Below are 22,288 nucleotides of genomic sequence, written 5' to 3' on the forward strand. Positions count from 1 at the left end.
AATAAATAATGTTTGATTAAAACCTAACTATGATTGTGTTTCAGGGAACGCTGAGGACTACTGCATTGTTTTCTCCATGTTAGATGCTAACGCTGACCGCAGCATGATTGAAATGGTAAAACAAAACAAAACAAAAGAAACACATAAGTCTTAGTATCATTACTTGCCAATCATAATTAAAATGTTGAGTAATAGTATTCACCAAACAGAATATGAGCCATTTATTTTTCCTTTCCAGGTGCAGTGTGAATCTTGCCAAAGATGGGCACATTTTGCATGTGAAAAATATAAAGAGAGCAACCAAGAATATAAATGCCAAAAATGTAGCCAGAGTCAGACAGAGACTGTGCAGAGACTGTAGAAGGACAGAGCAGCAGCAGAGCAGTCCAGATACACTGATGATCCTCTGTCAGATCCAGAGGGACACACAGGGATGATGCTGGACTCTACATTGTGTCTGACAGTGGAGCTGTTCTCAGAGCAGTTCACTCTGCAGCACTGACAGTCATCTGCACTTCTTCTCATTCCTTTGTCAGTCACTGCTGGATGAAGCTCTCCTCTCCACCTCCCAGTAACATGGCCCAGTCAGAGCGTCTCTACACACAAGCTGCTGCTGCTTCAACCTCTCTGGATCATCAGGACACAGCTCCTCCTCTCTCAGCACACACACCGTCCTGTTTACCATCATCACCTCCACCTGCAGAGAGAAGAAGGAAGAGCAGAGGAGATAAACGAGTGTTTCCAGAGACTCTTCATCAGCTGTCAGTCAGTGATGCAGCACATCCAGTATAAAGAGCAGCAGGGACTTCAGTGCTGGGACTGTACTAGGACTCATTGTTGCTTCACTTTTTCTAATCTTTGGATTTTTATTGAAGTTGATGAAAATGTTTTTCCCTCCTAGTTTGAGTTTGGACTTTCATTCATTAGAAGAACCTTGGTGTGTCCACTCTGAGCTCTGTAGGAACCCCAACAACAAGCCCAACAATCCAGATGGACGGTTCCAGCTGTTAACTGGAGGAATTCCATCCAAACATCTGCTCTCACTAAATTCTTCCTCACCTACAGACTGTGTTCTTCACTGCTTTAAACTTGGAAATGAATGCAGTCATTGGTCTGCGTGCTGCTTTGTTCAGAGAGCTGATTGGCTGTTGACAGTGTTTGATCAGAGCGTGTCAGCCGTTACCATGGTGACCATAAAGGTCAGAAACAGGAAGTGTTTGTGTCCAATCCTGAAGCCTGTCACCATTCTCCTCTCACAGCTTCACTGAGAAGCTGCAGCTTTACAGGAAACACTGGATCTTTGCTTCATACTGACTGTGTTTAGTACAATACTGCTGATAGCACCACCCACTCACTCCATCACTCTACTTACAGCAGAGTCTTCAGTCTGTAGTCTGGACTCTGCTGAAGATCAGACAGCTGCTTCACTCCTGAATCCTGCAGGTTGTTTCCTCTCAGGTCCAGCTGTCTCAGATGGGAGGGGTTGGACTTCAGTGCTGCTGCCAGATAATCACAGCTGATCTTTGACAAACCACACCACCTCAATCTGTATAAAGAATGAAAGATGTAAGTTTATTAGACAAAGTGTGAGCTTGAAATCATTCAGTGTTTCATCATCTGTTCAGAGCTGAAGAAGGTTCAGAATGTAGAAGTTTAGAAAATGGAAACTCCAAACAGCTGAAGCCAACAGGAAGCAGCTTCAAACAGGAAACTGTGCAGAGTTTCAGACTATATGTCCTGATGCAGCCAGTTGGATTTTGGAGATTTGAATCTCTGTTCTGTGACTAAGTCCTTGAATCATTTCTTCCAGTTGGTCCAACAAGACAGACTAAGTGTTGGACATGTGTTGTGGCTCCATTAGGGGAGCTTCTAAATGTGATGTGATGGCCCCTCTGGGTCTGTCAGGTCACAGCACTGAAGAGAGCTCAAACTGGGCACACAGTTGTTCCAGTCTGGACCAAAGACTCTATACTGGGACTGAGGGACTGCTCTGACTGCACCCACTGGGACTTTTTAAAGGCTCATGTTCTCACTGAGATCATCGATTTCTACTTACATTTCTTTCTGGGAAAAATGGGGATTACTTTGGAAACAGGAAGTATTTTCCCCAATAAGCAGCCCTGGATTAGTAAATCACTCCAACATGTTCTCAGGCAGAAGAAGCTGTCTTGTTATGAGGGAGAGAAGAAAAAGATTGAGGCACAGAAACTTGTTGAAAGAGAGATAAAGCAGCTAAAATCAGGTGTAAAAGTAAAGCAGAGGATGAGCTGAATAAAGGACACTCAAGGCTGGCTTGGAAAGGAATGAAGTCCATGGTGGGGATGCAGAACAAGGAGCAAAGATGAATGTGATGCTGAATCAGCAGAAGACTTGGACTCATTTGATTCCAGCTTTGATATCATTGATTTCAATGAAGAGCTTTGTGATTGTAGCAAAGGGCTGGTAGCTCTGAGAGTCCCACTGATGAGGTGTTTGTGTGGAAATCTCTTAGTGGGACCAAAGAGAGAAAAAGCCCTGGTCCTGATGCTGTGGGAGGGAAATGATTGAAGTGTGCTGTGAGGAACTGACTGGGAGGTTTTCACACATTTTCCAGTCCTCCTTGGAACAACAGGAAGTTCCCAGCATATGGAAACAAAGGTTAAGTGTCCTATGGCACTCAGTGATGATGGTGCTGTGGCCCCACCACCTCCACCTCTTTGTAAAGGAACTAACTGTAATCTGAAGCTTCAAATGGAACTAAGACTTCCTCCACTAGGTGGCAGTGTCTGATGAGAAAGTGTTAGTGGAGCTGGCCTGGAGTCAGAAACAGGAAGATGCAGGATTTGGGCTGAAATGGGGAAATGTGGTTTGCACTAGTGCCTTAAAGCAAGAAGGTTGTAGGTTGAAGCTTGTTGGCCTTTCTGTGGAGGTTGGATGTTCTCCCACAGTCCAATGAAATGCTGCTTAGGTTCATTGGTGCTTCTAAATTGGCTGTAGGTGTGGATGTGAGAGAGTGCTTCTCTGTCTCTCTCTGTTGGCCCTGTGATGGACTGCTCACCTGTGCAGGTGGACCACGCCTCTTGCCCTATGACAGCTAGGGCACAGGCTGCAGCCCTGTGAGCCTAAGCTGAATAAACAGTTAGCAAAAATGATCCATAGATGGCCTGAAATCCCCCAGTTAGCAGTTTGGTAGATAGCTATGACATGCTAATCCCATCCAGCAGCTGTATTCTACCTGTAAGCTGATCCCTGCTGAGCCAAAGCACTTTTTCATATACAAATTACAACCTTTAATAGAAACCTATTGGTCAGCATCTTATTAGCCTGCTGTTAGCTTCATTCCACAGAAAACTGAGAGAAACTAACAGAGTTGATAAAGAATAAAGAGAAATGTGCTGATTTAAAGCCTTTGAAGTGCTTCAGATGATCTCTGTCCACTTCTGTCCACTCATTCATTCATGTAAGCTTTCTAATGCAGCTTTGATCTTCACAGTCTGCTTCATGAAACTCATTCTAACCCTGAATGTCAGAGTGTTCCTCCTTCTCTTTCCCATCATTCATGCTGGCAGTGGAGGAGATTTGGATGTTGGACTGTGTTTTGGATGATGTGTGTATGTTTGTGTTGGACTGCTGTCTGTAAAGCAAACGCACATTTTGCTTTGGATTTCAGTGTCAGACAGACTTTAAGGTGGAATGAAAAGTTGGAGAGTTTCACAGTGAATTATCCAGTGGAGGATTTTTCTTCTTCTTTGAAGGTTTGAAATGTGAACATTGTTCTGCTGCAGTCAATGGACTAAACCAGAGAAGAAGAAAACAGACTTTACCATGAAGATCCTCAGTGTGGATCAGTATAATATCAGCCTGATGTCTGCAGTTTAGTGTCAGCACAACTTTCACATCATATTCATCTCAGCACAACTAAAACATGCTGACTGACCTCAGAGTTTCAAGTCCACATCCTGGACTCTCCAGGAAACCACACAGATGCTTCACTCCTGAATCCTGCAGCTTGTAGTTGATGCTCAGGTCCAGCTCTCTCAGATGGGAGGGGTTGGACTTCAGTGCTGCTGCCAGATAATCACAGCTGATCTCTGACAAACCACAGTTGATCAATCTGTATAAAGAATGAAAGATGTAAGTTTATTAGACAAAGTGTGAGCTTGAAATCATTCAGTGTTTCATCATCTGTTCAGAGCTGAAGAAGGTTCAGAATGTAGAAGTTTAGAAAATGGAAACTCCAAACAGCTGACAGAGTTCATACGCCTTTGTCAGGGTCAAATTCAAGCAAGACCATGTGAAAATTAAAACACATCATCCTAGGTGAACTTAAACACCTTTGTTCCCCTTTTGTTAAGACATAGAAAAGTACACCACACAAAAATACTGCAAAAGGAAACGGTCGCCTTATATACATAGTGTATAAACTCAAAATGCACATTTCACTTCAAATTAAGATTAAGGCTTTGAACAGATCACATAGTTCAGTTCAACATATAAGACTTTAAGAATGCACAAGCATCTACTTAAAATCTATTTAATTTATCATCCATGATATTATTTTGTACAATTCCAATGTATTTTGTTCATCTCCCTTAAATAAACAGGCAGTCTTAAAGTATGAAATATTCATATACAAACACATATAAATGTGTGTACTGTCTCAGTGGCTGTTAGTACCCCACAGGCCTCAGTGTGAGCTTGAAGACATTTATAATGTTTAAGTAGTTTAATGTGCAGGTGCTGACGATAAACACATTTTGAATGAAAGCCGGGGAACTTTGGTAGCACAGAAACAAGTGGCTATTCTTTGTGACTATATGGATCACTCACAATACCATTATTTCACACAAAGGCACCAAATTAATACTCAAAAAAGCTGCAGCAATACACACAAATATAAACAGTACTTGGTGACAACTTTGCTTTTAGCCTTTAACCCTTCTTGACTACTTTTGATGTGGCCTCTATATTTTACCTTTAAAAACAGTTCATCTTGCCAATCTGTTATTTTCTCATTTTGACCAACTGTATCAGCACAATTTATCTAAATTCAGACAAAATTTAAAATACAAGTAGAAAGTGATATTTTGACTGTAAAAACCACACACATGTTTAACGAATCATCTTCATAACTTGAAATGCAAATAGAGATTGTACACTTTTAAAAATACGCACACGTTTTGCAAACAACAAAGTTATATGGTACTATTTACCAAAAAATGCAGCCAAGGCTCAGACGTTTTTCATATAATCATTTCAAACTATTTACAGAACAATCAGGTGTCAAACAATAGTTTGTGTCACTCTAACACATATGAGAACAGCACAGGGATAAACCTGCAGGTCTGACAGCAGGTGTGTCAGTCAGCGTTTACACTGCAATCTGCCTTTGTTGGCTTTAAGGCAGCAACTGTGACGATCACTAGTAGAACTGACACACAAAACAAAACAACAGCTACACACTAAATACACAAGACAACAAACTAACTTGAGACCAAACACGGTAAACGTCACAAATCTCTCACGTATCAAAACTCTCTCTCTCTTTCGCTCACTCGCTCTCTCTTGCCGGTCACTCCTAAAACTTCCCCCTTTTGCTAAACAACCAAATGTCATGTTTCCATATCATTTTTGATTGGTCGACATGGTACATTTTCCCACCTATAGGGCTTTGGAGCGTGATGTCACGGGAGATGGGCCATGCCCCCTTCCGCCATGACAGTAGGCCAGCCAAAGGATACCATTTCAGCTATGGATCGTACGTGTTGTGTTGTCGGTTGCAACGTTAGATCACACGATCGTGAAGGCAAGAAGCTGGATAACGGGCTCTCTTTTCATCGTTTTCCATCCTGGAGGCAACGTGAGGGATCCCATGTATCCGATATTACTAAACAAAGACGTCAGGCTTGGATTGCAGCGGTGAGACGAGCGGATATCGAGTTCTCTGCAATCCCCAGCTTTTTGTTGGTTTGCTCACGGCATTTTCTTTCCGGTGAGTTCTAAATTAATTCATATCACTCTTGAAAGGCTTTTAGTGTGATTTTCAATGTGCTGAGGTCATAGATAATGAGATAAAACATGCTAATGTGTGATGCTGCAGAACCACATCATGTCGACTGAGTAGCTTATGATTTGGCATTATTGCAGGCAAACCAGCATATGAAATGGATGTAACAAATCCAGACTGGGAACCAACACTGCACATGGGGCATGACGACATACCTGTATCAGACTCGGACCGGCACTCAAGGCGTACGCAACGGAAGCGAAAAAGAGCACCCATCGGAGGTAAACAACCCCCCCCCCTCTAAAAACATACTAAATTGCTATCACTGTACACTAATCCGCACATAACTTCCAGATGAATCACACACCTGTCATTGGAATATTGGTGTACATTTACCTTATGTCTAATTTTATCTTACAGGCTTTCGTTATGCAGCTGCAGAGTCTGAAGGTGTGCCCCGTGCAGAAGTGATGATGAAGATCTGACAGAAGACCAACAGCGAAATCACAATGTCATGGAGGCAGTGGACAGCAGTTGTGTTGGACAAGTGGAGGTTGAGGTACCAGCTGCAAATGTGGATATACTGAAGAAATGTAAACCTTTTAAAATGATGACAGATTACAAACTCTCAGCTGTGTCTGTAATCAAACCTCTGTAACTTTGCTTCACTTCAGCAGCATCAGCTCATGTTCACATGTTGATTCATGGTTTGCTTCAGTTTTTGATGGACTGCAGAATATTTTGAAGGTTATCTGCTATAAAAAGCCAGAACAGGAAAATCTGCTTCATGTGTTTCTGTTTGATCCTCAGTGACTTTGACACAAAGGCCTCTGCTGTGATGATCACACCTCTGATCAAGTCTCACAGTGTCAGCTTTGTTTTTATACATATGGATATGTGCTGATAAATGATCAGAATTATAATATTTCCCACTGTCTGCTGTGTGCCGTGACCTTTGACCTGCTAAAGACAGTCAGCTGTGGATTATTCATTGTTGTGTCTGATACTTAGAACTGTGAGGAAGAACACTACACAGTTAATCAGGGTCCCCTCTCTCTGAATCAGGAAAGGTGGGCAGGCCGCGTGTGGGCCGCGGGCCATACGTTGAGTCTCACTGTTTGAAATGTGAACATTGTTCTGCTGCAGTCAATGGACTAAACCAGAGAAGAAGAAAACAGACTTTACCATGAAGATCCTCAGTGTGGATCAGTATAATATCAGCCTGATGTCTGCAGTTTAGTGTCAGCACAACTTTCACATCATATTCATCTCAGCACAACTAAAACATGCTGACTGACCTCAGAGTTTCAAGTCCACATCCTGGACTCTCCAGGAAACCACACAGATGCTTCACTCCTGAATCCTGCAGATTGTTGTTGGAGCTCAGGTTCAGCTGTCTCAGATGGGAGGGGTTGGACTTCAGCGCTGCTGCCAGATAATCACAGCTGATCTCTGACAAACCACAGCGATACAATCTGTATAAAGAATGAAAGATGTAAGTTTATTAGACAAAGTGTGAGCTTGAAATCATTCAGTGTTTCATCATCTGTTCAGAGCTGAAGAAGGTTCAGAATGTAGAAGTTTAGAAAATGGAAACTCCAAACAGCTGAAGCCAACAGGAAGCAGCTTCAAACAAACACAACAAGAGAAAAAACTCTGAATGTTTCACATTAAAGTCGTACATTTCTCATAAAAACAGGACAAAGACTTGAAAAAGTCGTGTTTTTCCTTCCAGGAACCACAAGGCTTCACTTTTAAAGGTGAAGTGTGAAAGAAATGGACATATTTGAAGTCCAACACCTTTTTCCAGTCACATTATTAAAGCAGACAAACTACAAGCTCATTTTCATTCCAACAAGTCATCTTCTGACCTGGACTAACAACACTGGTCTCTATGTGCAGCTGGCTGTGAGACCAGTGCTCAGGGAGCGTCTACAAAGTGCAACACTGAAAGAACATCACACACTAGCTTTGTCCCAAAACGTCGGCTGCATCCTTCGGAGGACCCGGTATTCGCGGTCTACGTGGGCCGGGTCCTTCAAAGACCGAAAAGGCTGGAAGTGCGAGGCTGTGAAATGGGACGGTCTAGCCTTCAGATTTGCGTCACCGCTGTCTTTGTGGAGTTTAATAAACTCGGCCGTCTGCTCCTTGCTATCTAAAATATAACAGGACACTGGCGTAAACTCTCGACCGTCTCACACTTCTGTTTAATCAGTTTCCTGTTTAACGTTTATTCAGCTGTGTGAAAATCCCGGAGGAACTTTGATCTCAGCCAAACCGATTTACTCCGGAACAAATAAAACACAGAAAAAAGGCAAACAATTACATGTTTAAGTTATCCGAGTGACTTATATATCGTGTTTCACCTGAGTAGCGAAAGAGCGGGGTCTGAAAACGATGAAGCCGGGCGTCCGCTGCTCTCGCCGGCTGGAGTGACCATTGAACCCCCCGGCTTGCTAGCGAGCGGGTGGGTAACAGACGTCTCCGAAAACGTCGGCACACTTTTGCAAATATGCGATGTCTTGATAAACCAAGCAGATATTTGAAGTTTACACAGCTACTTTCTCGCCTGAAAATATGTTAAGTTTATTTTGTGACCCAGAAAGATTAATAAGAGTAATTTGAAAACTTAGTAGCTGCCGCCATTGTTGGCAGCTGAAATTTGGCTGGGCCGCGCTATGAATTCTGGGATATGGTGGGCCACGAAGGACACACCCGACGAATCCTTCAAATTCGGGGAAATGAAGGACGCATTTGTCGGGCACATTTGAAGGAGTCGACAAATACGGACAGCCTTCATCGCCTGGCTGTGACGTAATCGGCCTTCAAATGCAGCCTCTGGAGGATGCAGCCGACGTTTTGGGACACAGCTACTAATTTGCTTCCATCATCCAACCTGAAGAGGAAACAGAGACGCCTCCCCTTCAAAGTAAAAGCTGCTCCTTTTGGACACAGTATCAAAGAAAGTCTACAGTATAACATAGAAAAGACAGAACAAAGTTTTGGTTGTTTTTAAATTGTGCAGAAATGAAACTACACTAAGCTCAATTATGTGACTGACATTTCATCCCATGTCAGTTTGGCCTCATCCTGGGCCGGATTATCCAGCACACACTCTGACCACAGGTCCATGTTGAGCAGGATGAGCTGCTGGCTAATCTGGAGGCTGTAGCAGCAGCTCACAGTCACAGTGGGTTTCCACTCATGAAAAAGCTCTGGCTGCTTCATTTCTCATCTCATATCAGAGACTTTAATGCTTCACTGAAGCTGTACTGTGATGCTTCCATATTCCAGTGAGGCCTCCATAATGATTTCAGCTGTTCTGTACACACACTGTGTGCCCTGTATGGCTCAAAGTCTCTGCAGCCTGTTTTTATCTGCTATCATCAGATCTTCATCATCCTCATTCACATCCCTCACACACTCTACAGCCTCATCAGCACTGACTTCATCTTCACTGACTGATGGAGCACAACATGAACCTGTGGAGGCTGAAACACTGTCCTGTCAAACATCTCCCCGTCACCACTCCACTTCTGTCAGCCTTTAAATGAACCCTGCTCAAGTCTGTCACTTCTGTTTGGAGCCAAAAGAGGTTAAAGATTATGCCACTACATTCTTGTCTAGAAAATATTAAAGTGTATTTGGTGACACACAAAAAAGGGTAAAAGTATAGTTTGGGTCCACACATGTCCAAACCCTGGTGTGTAGGCCTACTTAGTATTGAGAAAAGCCCACTAAAAGAACGCCCACCAGACCAAAGCAATGGTGTTGACTTGATCAGCATTAACCCCGCCCCCTGACTTTGATGGGTGAAGCTGACAAATAAAATGTATTTATGAACAGCGATGCAGGGCCAGGAGTAGCAATGTGAATTAAATAAATACATCATTAAATAATTCATTAAATGTGTCAGTAAAATAATTAAAATAGAAAACAAACCAACAAAATATGTAATTAACTAATTTGAATTGTACATAAATACTTAATGAATTATTTTAAATGAAATTAACCGATAATTCATTGTGATTTTGTTTTGTGTTTTGATGAGCTAATAATCAGCTCTCTTTTTCTCATTGTTGTTCTAAGCCGCTTATCCAAAGGTAAGGCACTACCTGTTGAATTATTTCCAAAGTGTGCCAAATTGGACATTACAAATTAAAGTCTACTCACTGAAATTACTGGGGAATGTCTGCTTTGATTTTGATGAGAATCTCATGACAGTACTGAGGATTGAATGCAGTTGGACTGCTAAAAATGATTGAATGCGGTTGGACCGCTAAAGGATTTAATACGGTTGGACCGTGGAAAGCAGTTGGACTGCTGAGTGATTTTAGTATATTAGGGAATTTGGTTATTGTTTGGGGTGGAGCCCGTATTGGTTATAAGGTTGGACCTGCTTCAGTCTTACACTTTTTTGGCTGTTTTACTGTTGTTCCAAAGTATTATAAATTATTCAAGAACGTCAGTTGGACTGATAGGAAGCGCAGTGCTCAGAGGTAACGCTTGCCAATGCCAAGGATGCTTAGGCATTGTCCTCGAAGAGGGATAGTCAGTTGGTCACTGTGGAGCTTGGGGCACTCCAGAATAACTAGGAGTTAGAGTCTCCTTACCGTTTGGAACGGTAGTCTGCGCTTTTTTGGCCAGCAGAAGTTGGACTTCGGGCGTGTAACTTTAACTTAAAACTTCGGGGTAAGCCTTGGCTGTGAAATGCCAAAAATAGAGCTTCAGGCAAAGTTTGGGTTGGTTGACGCTTTTAAATTGAGTTAGGGATTTTAGAGATGAGGCCAGAAACTGTTGGACAGATACTGGTTAATTGATCACAAAAAAGTTGGACTTTATCGGTTGGACCGTTAACTTAAATTTGTCGAAATTGTTTAGGCGCTAAAGCTGACAGATGTGACAGTGGTTGTAAATATAAGACGTCTTTGTAATATAAAATAAGAGATCTCTGTGTGAAAGGAGTCTGAGGCAGTGCTGGAGCTATTTTTAGACTGTGTGTGTGTGAGTGTGAAAATGCAAATTAGTCAGCAGTGAACTGTTTAAACCACAGTTGGTTTTACAAATACTGCTGCAAACATTGTTGAGTGTGTGTTTAAGACGCCATTTATGTTCATTAGAGGGCTATAAATAAAGTTTTGAGTTGCCGTAGTGGATGTATAGTAATTGACTGAGTTTTGATATATATATATATAAATATAGTGAGTGCACTGTATATATTTAAGACTAACATATTACTTTTAGGAGTAACCTCTCATCAGCAATAAATGCTGGTGTGTTTTATTTTTTCTATTCTATGTGTGTGCTGTGAGAATTAATAGAGGTTTCAATTGTTTTCTTTGACTTGCTCTTTCTGATTATGAAAGGCATGTCTGAAATACTCTTAGGAAAGCGTGTTGTGAGTATATTCCTCAACTCTTGTCACAGTTTAAGTGTGTGAATGCTGTGAGTAGCAGGTTTTGAGTGATTGGGTGTGATTTGTACAAAATAATAAATAATAATAACACTATGAAAGTTGATAGTAGAGTGAGTGCAGAAGTGGAAGTGTGAGAGAAAAGGCGGTGTGTGTGTGAGACGATCTGACAAACGCAAAGAATTTAGTATATTTAGAAGTGTGTGCGTGAAATAAGGGTGAATTGTTTTAGATCAAGACTTAGTAAAACAAGAGTTTTATTAGCCTGTAAAAAAAACAAAACAGGAGAGATAGAAACAGAAAATATGGTTCTGAGCAGCTGCAAGGTTGACAGGAAATGGTGTGTGTGACAGGAACTTTGCATGCCCATAAAAGGAACTGACTGTGACAAGTGAGCACACAGAGAGAGAAACATACGAGTTAAACTCCAGGCAGATGAAGCAAATGGAGGTTTTAAGAAAAGAAATGAAAAGGATATTAATTGTATGCTTTAGTGTGTCAATACAGGTGGACTTCTTTCAACCTAGAATCTTGAGTACAAAACCATTGATTAACAGAATTGGGAGGAAAACAGGCCAGATTTTGGCTTAAAATTTTACAGCTTGACCTCCCACTTGTCCCGATCCTGAGAAGAAGCTCATAGGACAGTTAATCTCCTGATGAAGACCGACAGAACATCGTGGACTTCAAGAATTAACAGCAGGCAAAAGACAGTGCAACTGAAACTACACTGACGATACCAGCAGCAGCATGGAAGAAAAGCACGTGATGGAAAATGCACGGTGAACTGCAGGCTGGTAAGAACAGTGTGACATAACTGTTTAAAGACACTGAATGGGATATTTTGCCAGGCTGGGATTTAATCTAAAAGGAAAATACTGAAAAGAGCAACGGAGAAGAAACAGAGAAGAAACAGACTGTGTTTGCTGGGGATCACAAGACAACAAAGGACACTAAGAGAAGGGCACAGGGGCCAGTGGGAAGGTGAAGCCCAGACGAGTTCGACTGCGAGAATAGAGGGTACAATTGGGTTGAAATTGAAGCCGGAACTCAGGATGGTTTAGGGATGTCCACGTCACAAACAAAGAGGTAAACAAAAAGAAGGTAAAATAAAGAGAGAAAATAACTGACAATTACATTAATGAATAGAAGACACACATACAGATATTACATAGATTTATTTTTAGGATAAAGGGGAGAGCTTATACGTAGAAATGACTTTTTATACATATTGCATTTTGTGCCTTTAAGGGAGTTGTGGCTCAATTCGTCTCTTGTGGGTCACGAGCCTTTGGCTAGCGCTATGATTAGCCAATCTACTGTGAGGATGATATGAGTTATTGAAGGATTGCACACGCTTACAGACACAGAGTCCATAAACACACATGACAGTATTGATTCCAGGCAAAAGGCCTCAAATTAATTTAGCGTTTAACTGAACTTGAGCTGGCCCTGTAACAAGTGACAGAAAAGAGGAACTGAATAGGAGTTTCTTGCTTTAGAGAAGGACCAAAGGAAGGAAAGCATATATTTTGGTTAAGTCTGATAAACTAGAATGAGAAGGTATTGTTACATCAAAGGAGCAAGATGAAATAAAAAGGCTGTACCAAAAACAGGTTATAACATAGGAAATGTGAGTTTTAAAATGAAGTTAGTGTTAACACACAGGAGTTGTTTCAAGGCAGCGTTTAGCTGTGATAAAATGTATGCAGGAGTAATTGCTTATATGTTTAAACGTAATTGATTAAAGTGGTTGTTTTTTTTGGATCTTTTAGTAGAATAGGCGCTTATAATGATTTTCTTGTGAAAGGAGATTCTAGGTCAGAGTGGAGGCCTTGCAGCAGCGAGAGTTCTGTGTACAGGATGTTGATGATTAGATAAGGCAAGCGACAGGAAACGCATGCAGGGACGTGAAAGCAGCGTTTTAAGAGTTTTAAAATGATGAGTAACGTTGAAGAATATATATAAATACAAGTCAATAAGTCAAGAAGATAATTAGGATCAGGCTTTTGATTAAAGAGTCCCAAAGATGATAAGTTAGGGAGGTGCAGGAAAAGGTGTTTGGTTTGCTTTGCAGAAGATCTCGGCGACCACAGGGGGGTGAGGATCCTGGAGGCCCGAGGCATGATGGACCACAAGAGAGGGACGCAGAAAAAACCTAATCTTACGCATGGAGTGTTCTCGAGGGGGAGCTGGTGTTTATTACTGGACCACTTAGATGACATGAGGTTGTCTGATTTGCTGAGCCAGAGGACGGCTAGAGAGGGTCAGAGCGGGAGTGGTGACCCCGATGTCCATGATGCCATGGATGGACATGGAAGCAGCTGAGTGGGCCGAGGAGTGACCCAACACAATGTATTGTGACCTCTGGTGTTCCAGAGGTCGAGAGAGGGAGTATTGAGATTGGAGAGATATTTTGCTGCTATTGTTAATAATCATCATCATTACCATTGCATTAATAATATAATCTACAAAATTGATATTGCATTCAGATGTTTAAACAGTGTGTGTCTTTCAGAAAGACTAAGTTGCAGGCTGACAGGAAGTTGCAGGTTTGAAGAGTGTGCCTTTTGCAGAACTGAAACCGAAAGCAGAGTCTAAGTGCAGGTTATTTTGAGGAGCCTTTAAGGACGAGGCACACACTTAGTTAAAGAGAATCATTTATAGGTGGAAGTTTAATCATGTTTTGCTCGGGGTTGCAAAAGAGCAGTTTGTCGCAGAACTGCTGCTGATGTGTCAAGATGATAAGCGAGCATCCGGCAGTGACAGGAAGTACCTGCCATGAAGATAGGAGATAATGTTCTTTTAAACTGTGTTAAAAGTCATTGTGGTTTTGATTTGACGTATGCATATATTCTGTTTGTGACGTATGAGGGGGCGTCATTAAATTCAAGCCCTGATGGTATAAAATATCTGTTTATGCTTTGATTAAGTCGGAGATCAGCCCGGTCTGCGAACGGAGCTGGTCTTCCCACGCGTGTATTTCATTAAAATCAATTGTTTGACCAAGTTCTGGACCATGGTTGTTTGTACTCTCCTTCCCCAATATTTGAACCTTAACATTAGTTTACTCAAAATAAATTTAAGACATCAATATTAAAGGTTAAGTTATGATAATGAATACATGCAACTATAACTGATGACATAAGAATTTGGATTTTTAAGCTAAAGCGAAGGTGCTGACTCACTTGGCATGTTACTCTCAAATCCTCCCTAATAACAATAACATAATTACACTTTAGCCACAAGAGGGCAGCAGCATTAATACAAGTCACGTGTATATAAAGGTACAGTGATTATATTACAGTGATTTTGACAAAAACAAAACAGAAGTTCATGGCAGTGTGTTTTCCATAACATACCAACCAAATTAAATAATAAAAACTTTATAACTTACAGAGCTTTTTTAGAGACTTTGACCACTGGCAGCAGCCTCAGAAGAGCCTCCTCTGAAGCAGAGTATTTCTTCAGGTCAAACACATCCAGATCTTTTTCTGATGACAGTAAGATGAAGACCAGAGCTGACCACTGAGCAGGAGACAGTTTATCTGTGGAGAGACGTCCTGAACTCAGGGACTGTTGGATCTCCTCCACTAGAGAACGATCATTCAGTTCATTCAGACAGTGAAACAGATTGATGCTTTTCTCTGCAGACAGATTCTCACTGAGCTTCTCCTTGATGTACTGAACTGCTTCTTGATTGCTCTTTGAGCTACTTCCTGTTTGTGTCATGAGGCCTTGCAAACGAGTTTGATTAGTCTTCAGACCCAAGAGAAAACGAAGGAACAAGTCCAGGTGTCCATTTGGACTCTGTAAGGCCTTGTTCACAGCACTCTGGTGGAGAGATTGGAGTTTTGGTTTATCAAATAATTTAGACCACATGGACGTTGTTTGTTGCTCTTCCAGCAGATTGAGTCCAGAGTTGATGAAGGTCAGGTGGACATGAAGAGCAGCCAGAAACTCCTGAACACTGAGATGAACAAAGCAGAACACCTTGTCCTGGTACAGTTGTTTCTCCTCTTTAAAGATCTGTGTGAACACTCCTGAGTACACTGAGGCTGCTCTGATATCGATGCCACACTCTGTCAGGTCTGGTTCATAGAAGATCAGGTTTCCTTTCTGCAGCTGATCAAAAGCCAGTTTTCCCAGTGACTCAATCATCTTCCTGCTCTCTGGACTCCAGTGTGGATCTGTCTCAGCTCCTCCATCATATTTGATCCTCTTGACTTTGGCCTGAACCACCAGGAAGTGGATGTACATCTCAGTCAGGGTGTTGGGCAGCTCTGCTCCCTCTCTGGTTTCCAGCACATCCTCCAGAACTGTAGCAGTGATCCAGCAGAAGACTGGGATGTGACACATGATGTGGAGGCTTCGAGCTTTCTTGATGTGGGAGATGATCCTGCGGGCCTGCTCCTCATCTCTGAATCTCTTCCTGAAGTACTCCTCCTTCTGTGGGTCAGTGAACCCTCTGACCTCTGTCACCATGTCGACACACTGAGGAGGGATCTGATTGGCTGCTGCAGGTCGTGTTGTTATCCAAAGGCGAGCAGAAGGGAGCAGGTTCCCTCTGATGAGGTTTGTCAGCAGCTCATCCAATGAGGTGGACTTTCTTGTTTCAGTCAGGATTTTAGTTTTGTTGAAGTCCAAATTAAGTCGACACTCATCCAGACCATCAAGTATGAACACAACCTGGAAGTCTTCAAGCCTGCAGATTCCTGATTCGTTAGTTTGATTAAAGAAGTGATGAACAAGTTCCACCAAGCTGAACTTTTCCTCTTTCAGCACATTCAGCTCTCTGAAAGTGAATGGAAATATGAACTGGATGTCCTGGTTGGCTTTGTCTTCAGCCCAGTCCAGGCTGTATTTCTGTGTTAAGACTGTTTTCCCAATGCCAGCCACTCCCTTTGTCAGCACTGTTCTGATTGGTTCGTCTCTTCCTGGTGAGGCTTTAAAGATGTCTTCTTGTCTGATTGTTGTTTCTGGTCTGTCTGGTTTCCTGGATGCTGTTTCAATCTGTCTGACCTCATGTTCATCATTGACCTCTGCAGTCCCTCCCTCTGTGATGTAGAGCTCTGTGTAGATCTGATTCAGGAGGGTTGGGCTTCCTGCTTTAGCGATGCCCTCAAACACACACTGGAACTTCTTCTTCAGTTGGGCTTTAAGTTCTCGTTTACAGAGTGGAGCAAATATTTCTGAAGGTAAGAAATTCAGAAACAAATATTATATAATAAATATCACAGCCTTTCAGTACCCTGAAAGGATGAATGTCTATTGGTCCATTTCTTGAGCTATTAGGAAAGATCAATATTCAGTCTTTAGAGAAATTCTCTTACTGCTCTGCAGATGGTCAGCCATCTCATGCTGCTTAAGTCTCCTCAAGAAGTGGAGTGTGATCTTCAGAAATGCTTCTCTGCAGCTCTTTCTTTCATCTTCATCCTCTCCTTCAAACATCTCCTCATCCTCCATCTGGCTCTTTAAAGTTTCTGGGTGATCTGGACTCAGAAGCTTCTGGATCTTCTTCAGCTCGTTCTTCACAAACATGGTGATGTTGTCCTCCAGCCGCTGGAAAAGAAGACTATATGAATTACCCAGTGGTAAATGGACTGGTTCTTATATAGCTCTCTTTGATACTCTGTGCACACAAAGCATTTATACAACATGCCTCATTCAACCAAGCACATTGTTCTATGCTTAAATACTTTATTTCACACTCTGATGGATGCATCAGAGGGCAGCTTGGGTTTAGTACGTTACCCAGTACATTTGCCAGCCAGGGTTTGATTCACAAACCTTCTGACTAGTAGCTGACCTGCTCCCCTCCTGAGCTACAGTCACCCCAATCTGACTGAAATCATGGAGCCCAAACTCTGACTTATGTTGGACACACTGACAATCCTCTGGTCCACAAAGTGCAGCATAGAGGTGACTGAAAAGAACAAATGTAAACGTATAACTACAAACCATAACCACAGAGTCCAGGTGTGTTTGATGCTGCTGTGCAGACTGACCAGTGGAAACCTCTGCTCTCTGCTGGTCCACTCTGTGGAGGAGTAATGTATAATTAGCTCATGTTATGTCTGTCCACACACAGACACAAGCTAAAGGTCCATGAAGTGATGTTTGGATGGGTTCAGTCAATCAGATGACTGTCATGGTGAAGCTTTGCTAGTCCTGGTGATCCCACTGAGAATTAACAACTCAGTTTCCAGATGTCTGTAGTTTTCTGCTCAGTTTCTTTAGTCCCAACAGCTCTTACCATCTCCTGCATAAAGCTTTCCCTCCATGCTCAGATGCCCTGGAACAAGGTGCTCTCTTTATATCAGTGACTGGTTTAAAGGGACAACTTGCAGTGCTCGCCAAACTTTGTGTCAGCAAAAGTAGTTCTAATGTTTCTTACATTTATTACATTTTTACATTTTTACACACACAAATCAATGAACGCAAAAACATGAACTTTCCAGATATTTTGTTTCACAATGTTACAAAACTCAGTTCACAACTCCACAGTCTGATTTACAAGTACAAAATATTTATGACCACAGTTTGAGCCGATGTATGTCCCGAGTCTGTGGACTCAGTAGTTTTGTTTTGATTGTTATTGTCTTTTGTTACAATTTCATTCTGATTAAGATTTTCTAGTTCTGAGGTTTTGGTTTCTGTGTTCCCTCTGTACTGTGTTAGTATTGTGTCTCTGTGTTCACTTCCTGTTTTATTTTGACAGTGCCATGTCCTACGTTAGTGTGTCTACTTTTGCTTCCCCTTGTCTGGTTATGTCCAATGAATCCTGCTGTGTCTCCCTTTTCTCATTCCCTGATTTCTCTTTTGTGTATATGAGCCCTTTGTTTTCTCCTGCTTGTTGCTGGTTCGTCTGTGTTGTCTCCCCGTGTCTCCGTTTAAGGTTTCAGGTTAGTTTTTTAGTTTTTCAGTAGAGGTTATCTTAGCTTCTGCACAGGCCATCTCCACTGCACTTCACCGTTTCAATAAAGCTCACTCACTTCACAGCAGTGTCGGCATCTTGGGTCCTTTATTAAATTCAACATGGCTCGCCCCGCTAGCCGTGACATAAGATGTGAAAACAATATCCAAAAAACACGAGAGACAAACAGGAAATAGTTTTAAGGTGCAGGGCCAACAAACTGAGTCTAGCCATGAACTCAGAGTTGATTGAATTAGCATTTTGAATTGGCTGATCTGAGTTACTTCAGTCAAGTCTATGTTCACTTTGAGTTAAGATTATACGTGATTAATGTAAAAGAAAAAAGCCGTCATCAGCAACTGATTCTGATTTAGCAGGTTTTCAAATCTAAACGGTACCCATCGCTAGCTGGCTGTAGTTAAACCTTTACTTAAAAAGCATCCCTAGACCCAGCTGTCTTAGCTAATTATAGGCCAATCTCCAACCTGACAATCCTTGAAAGAGTAGTTGGGGGGAGACAATCAAAGGGGCAGTGTGATGATCTTAGGTTACAAACTACTGCAGTCAAGTCATTAAGGGAGACGGGATCAAACTGCTCTAAGACAGCTGAGCACACAGGAGAAAGACTCTGATCTGAGACAGCAGTCGGCGAGACAAGAGCCCTAATAGACAGAACCTTGTTGTTAAAAAACGCTAAAAAGAGTGACGCTGAAAAACTAGTTCATGCATTTATTACTTCCAGGCTGGACGACTGTAATTCATTATTATCAGGATGTCCTAAAAACTCCCTGAAAAGCCTTCAGCTGATCCAAAATGCTGCAGCAAGAGTCCTGACAGGGACTAGAAAGAGAGCAGATTTCTCCTGTTTTGGCTTCCCTTCATTGACTTCCTGTTAAATCCAGAATTCAAAATCCTGCTCCTCACATACAAGCAGTGTTGGGACTAACGCGTTATTAACTCATTCACTGCCATCGACATCTATAGCCGTCAATTGCAGTGCATGAGTCAATGGGTTTAACTCATTCACTGCCAATGGCTGGCAATGAATGAGTTAAGTAACGCGTTACAGTAACTACGTTATTATTGTGGTAACGAGCACGGTAACTAGTTATTATGCCAAAATCAGGAACACGTTAGTCGTTACTGGGATTTAGATAGGGTCGTTACTCGTTACTTCGTGTGGTGGCTATCGCGGAGCTTCCACAGATTCAGTAACATTAGCAAGTGGTGGAGGCCAGCAGGTGGATGAAGGAAAGGGGACGCAGAAGGAAAAGAGACCCGAGGCGGCTGCCGCCGGTCCAAGTGTGGACTGAACTTCAGGTAAGAAGTTATGACCTGCAGTCTCTCTGGGTCAGATATGAACCAAGTTTAGGTGGAGTTTATTTTCGTTATTCTGACTTTTTCCGTACTGCGTGCTAGCTAGCATGACGGAGTTTCTATACAGCTGGGTGGTGCTATGAAGTTAATGATGTTGAACTTTATTTTGTTCATAAGTTATTAGAGTTGCCAACCGTCCCGTCTGGTATTCAGAGAAAATATTACGCGTTTCTTATTGAGGTGAAAAGGATCAGTTTGTCCCGTAATTCAGCTACAATGAAAAAGACACAAAGCTGGAGTTACTCTGTGTCTTTGCTGCACAGCTGCCTCTTCTTCTCTCATTCTCCCCCCTCCCTCTCCCGTTTCTACTTCAATCATGAAAACTGATCAATGATCAGCTGATCGGCTCTCTTGTTTGTTTATCGCTCACTTTGCGTCAGAAAGAGGAAACCAGCGGATGTCGCGCTAAACAACAGCAGCACTTTTAAGCTTGATCAGCTGTTGTTAGAATTTATTTAATATTAATTTCTAGTATCAGCTGATGTTTGCTGGAGCCACAGCTGTAAAAAAAGCTGCTGGTCATGATATGGTTTGGTTATCTGGTGAGAGGGAAACATGAAGATGAAACCAGGAGATGTCCTTACTGGATCATCAGAGCTGAACAGGTGATGGAGAAACAGGTTTACCTTTTAGGTGACATGAATGAGTTGAAGGGAAGTTATGAACTGTTTCTGAGAGACAAATAACACCAGGATCCTTTTTTAGGTAGCTGACAGCTGGTAACTGTGCAGGTGCGGATCTAGCAAAGTGTTGCCAGGGGGGCATGTAGGGCATTAACAGGGAGAGGTGGGCACAAGGAAATACTTTTCTTTCTTATTCTCATTTAAAATGTCTAGCTTTTAAAAAATAATTATCTGAATCTTACAACAAACGATTGATAGATTGATGCATATATACCATCAAAACAGTGTACATCACTGTCACAACAGCGTTTGTTTTCATTCAAAGGCTTTATGTTTTTCCTATAATGGTGGGCCGGTCTCTAGTCAAAATGCCCGGACCAATTTTCTGTCCCAGTCCAGCCCTGTATGCAGCTCATCTGCAGTCTGGTGTTACCTACATCTTCCTATTTGGAAGGCAGAATTTCCAAGTTCTGAGTACAATCAAAGCACCACGACTGCAGTTTTTGTGTTGGATGTAAAAGGCGCACATGACGCTGTGACGTAGGCTAGAATCATGGCAGCAGTCAATGACGGTCCAGGCGTGGGATTTCTCTCGTGGAAATATGCACATTATCTTTTCCTTTCTATTGGTAGGTGGCACAGTGCACTGTGGCAAGTAAGCAAGCTAGAAGACTGGCAAAGTTATGGAAGCAACACATTAACAAGAGAATTCTGAGTAAAACCAAAGTTACTTTCCCTAGTAACTAGTTACTTTGAAAATAACGAGTAACTTGAAGTAACTGAGTTACTTTTGAGAGAAGTAACTAGTAATGTAATTAAGTTACTATTTTAAAGTAACTTACCCAACACTGCATACAAGGTCTTAAATAATCAGGCCCCATCTTATCTTAATGCTGCACCACAACACCTGATCTCTGGTTTCCTCACCTCTTCAATCCCACTTTAATACTTGACTAAACTCATTTTCCTGTTTAGGTGTTGAGGCAAAGCCGCCCATCTACAATGCAGGCAACAGCAAACGGAGCTATTTTTGATTCCCTTTGGGTTTTTTCTACTTTTGTGCTACAAAATGTTCAAGCTGATTAAATTCATTAGAATAAAAGTTCAGATAATTTTCTCCTATTAATGTTGGAGGTAGAAATTCAGGTAACTTTGCACAAAAACTGGCAGAAATTTCCTTCAAAGATGGCGTTTTTACTTTAATACTGTGAGTACATTTCAGAGCCTGTACTCTTTTACCTTTACTTGAGTAAAGAAGCTGAATCAGTATTTCAGCTTTAAGAGGGTATTTTAACACAAACATCAGTCCTTCTACTTAAGTATGTTTGACACTTTGTTTAATCATCATTTTTAATGATCAAATATAATTATGTTTGTTATTTGTGGAGTTTAAATGTCCTTGACAGAGACAGATGATGATCATTATCCTGCACTGTGCTCTCAGGTTTGGTCGAGCTAGCACAAAGAATGGCTATGTTGAACTTCCTCCTGGGATCTACACTAAGAAGTGAGTCCAACATTAGCAGGGTCTCTTTCCTTTATCTGGATTCACTTTAGCATTCACAGTCACGTGAAGCTTGTTATTAACTCGATAAGTCAACCCAGGGTTTCAGCTGAGCGCTCACATGAAACATGGCAGCATCTGATCAATCATATTCATGGAGACGTGTATCAGCAACAGAGCAGCTGAGTTTGCAGAAGGACGTCAAACTAAACCACAGGAACAATATTTGGAGATTACACACATAATAAAATACTAGCAGTAACACAGCTGCTGCAGACAAATCAGTCATGTGATCGTGTGTGAGAGGAGAAGGACTGTAAAGGAGTTTGGTGTTAAAAGCTCTGTATGAATGTGGGAGACTTTGAAGGGCTTTAAAAAGGCCAATATAAAATAAAAGGCAGCAAAATTGCTGAGTGTGAAAGTCACCAGACTTATCAGAGCTCTGTGATTAAGACCTGTAAGAACACCT

The 22,288-nt window shown here is 41.8% G+C and overlaps 1 protein-coding gene across 1 annotated transcript; it reads right to left on the reverse strand.

Moving 5' to 3' along the window:
* Nucleotides 1-206: 206 nt before the first annotated feature.
* On the reverse strand, nt 207-16,865 carry LOC113017569 (NLR family CARD domain-containing protein 3-like). The gene is made up of 4 exons (XM_080294952.1): nt 16,733-16,865; nt 14,797-16,591; nt 1,373-1,546; nt 207-697 (listed from the first exon to the last, which is right to left on the reverse strand). The coding sequence occupies exons 1-4, from the start codon at nt 16,863-16,865 to the stop codon at nt 688-690; spliced, it is 2,112 nt and encodes a 703-aa protein (XP_080151078.1). The 3' UTR covers nt 207-687.
* Between the last annotated feature and the right edge of the window lie 5,423 nt (nt 16,866-22,288).

The sequence above is a fragment of the Astatotilapia calliptera genome, chromosome 3, assembly GCF_964374335.1.
Source record: "Astatotilapia calliptera chromosome 3, fAstCal68.1, whole genome shotgun sequence".
Lineage (NCBI taxonomy): Eukaryota > Metazoa > Chordata > Actinopteri > Cichliformes > Cichlidae > Astatotilapia > Astatotilapia calliptera.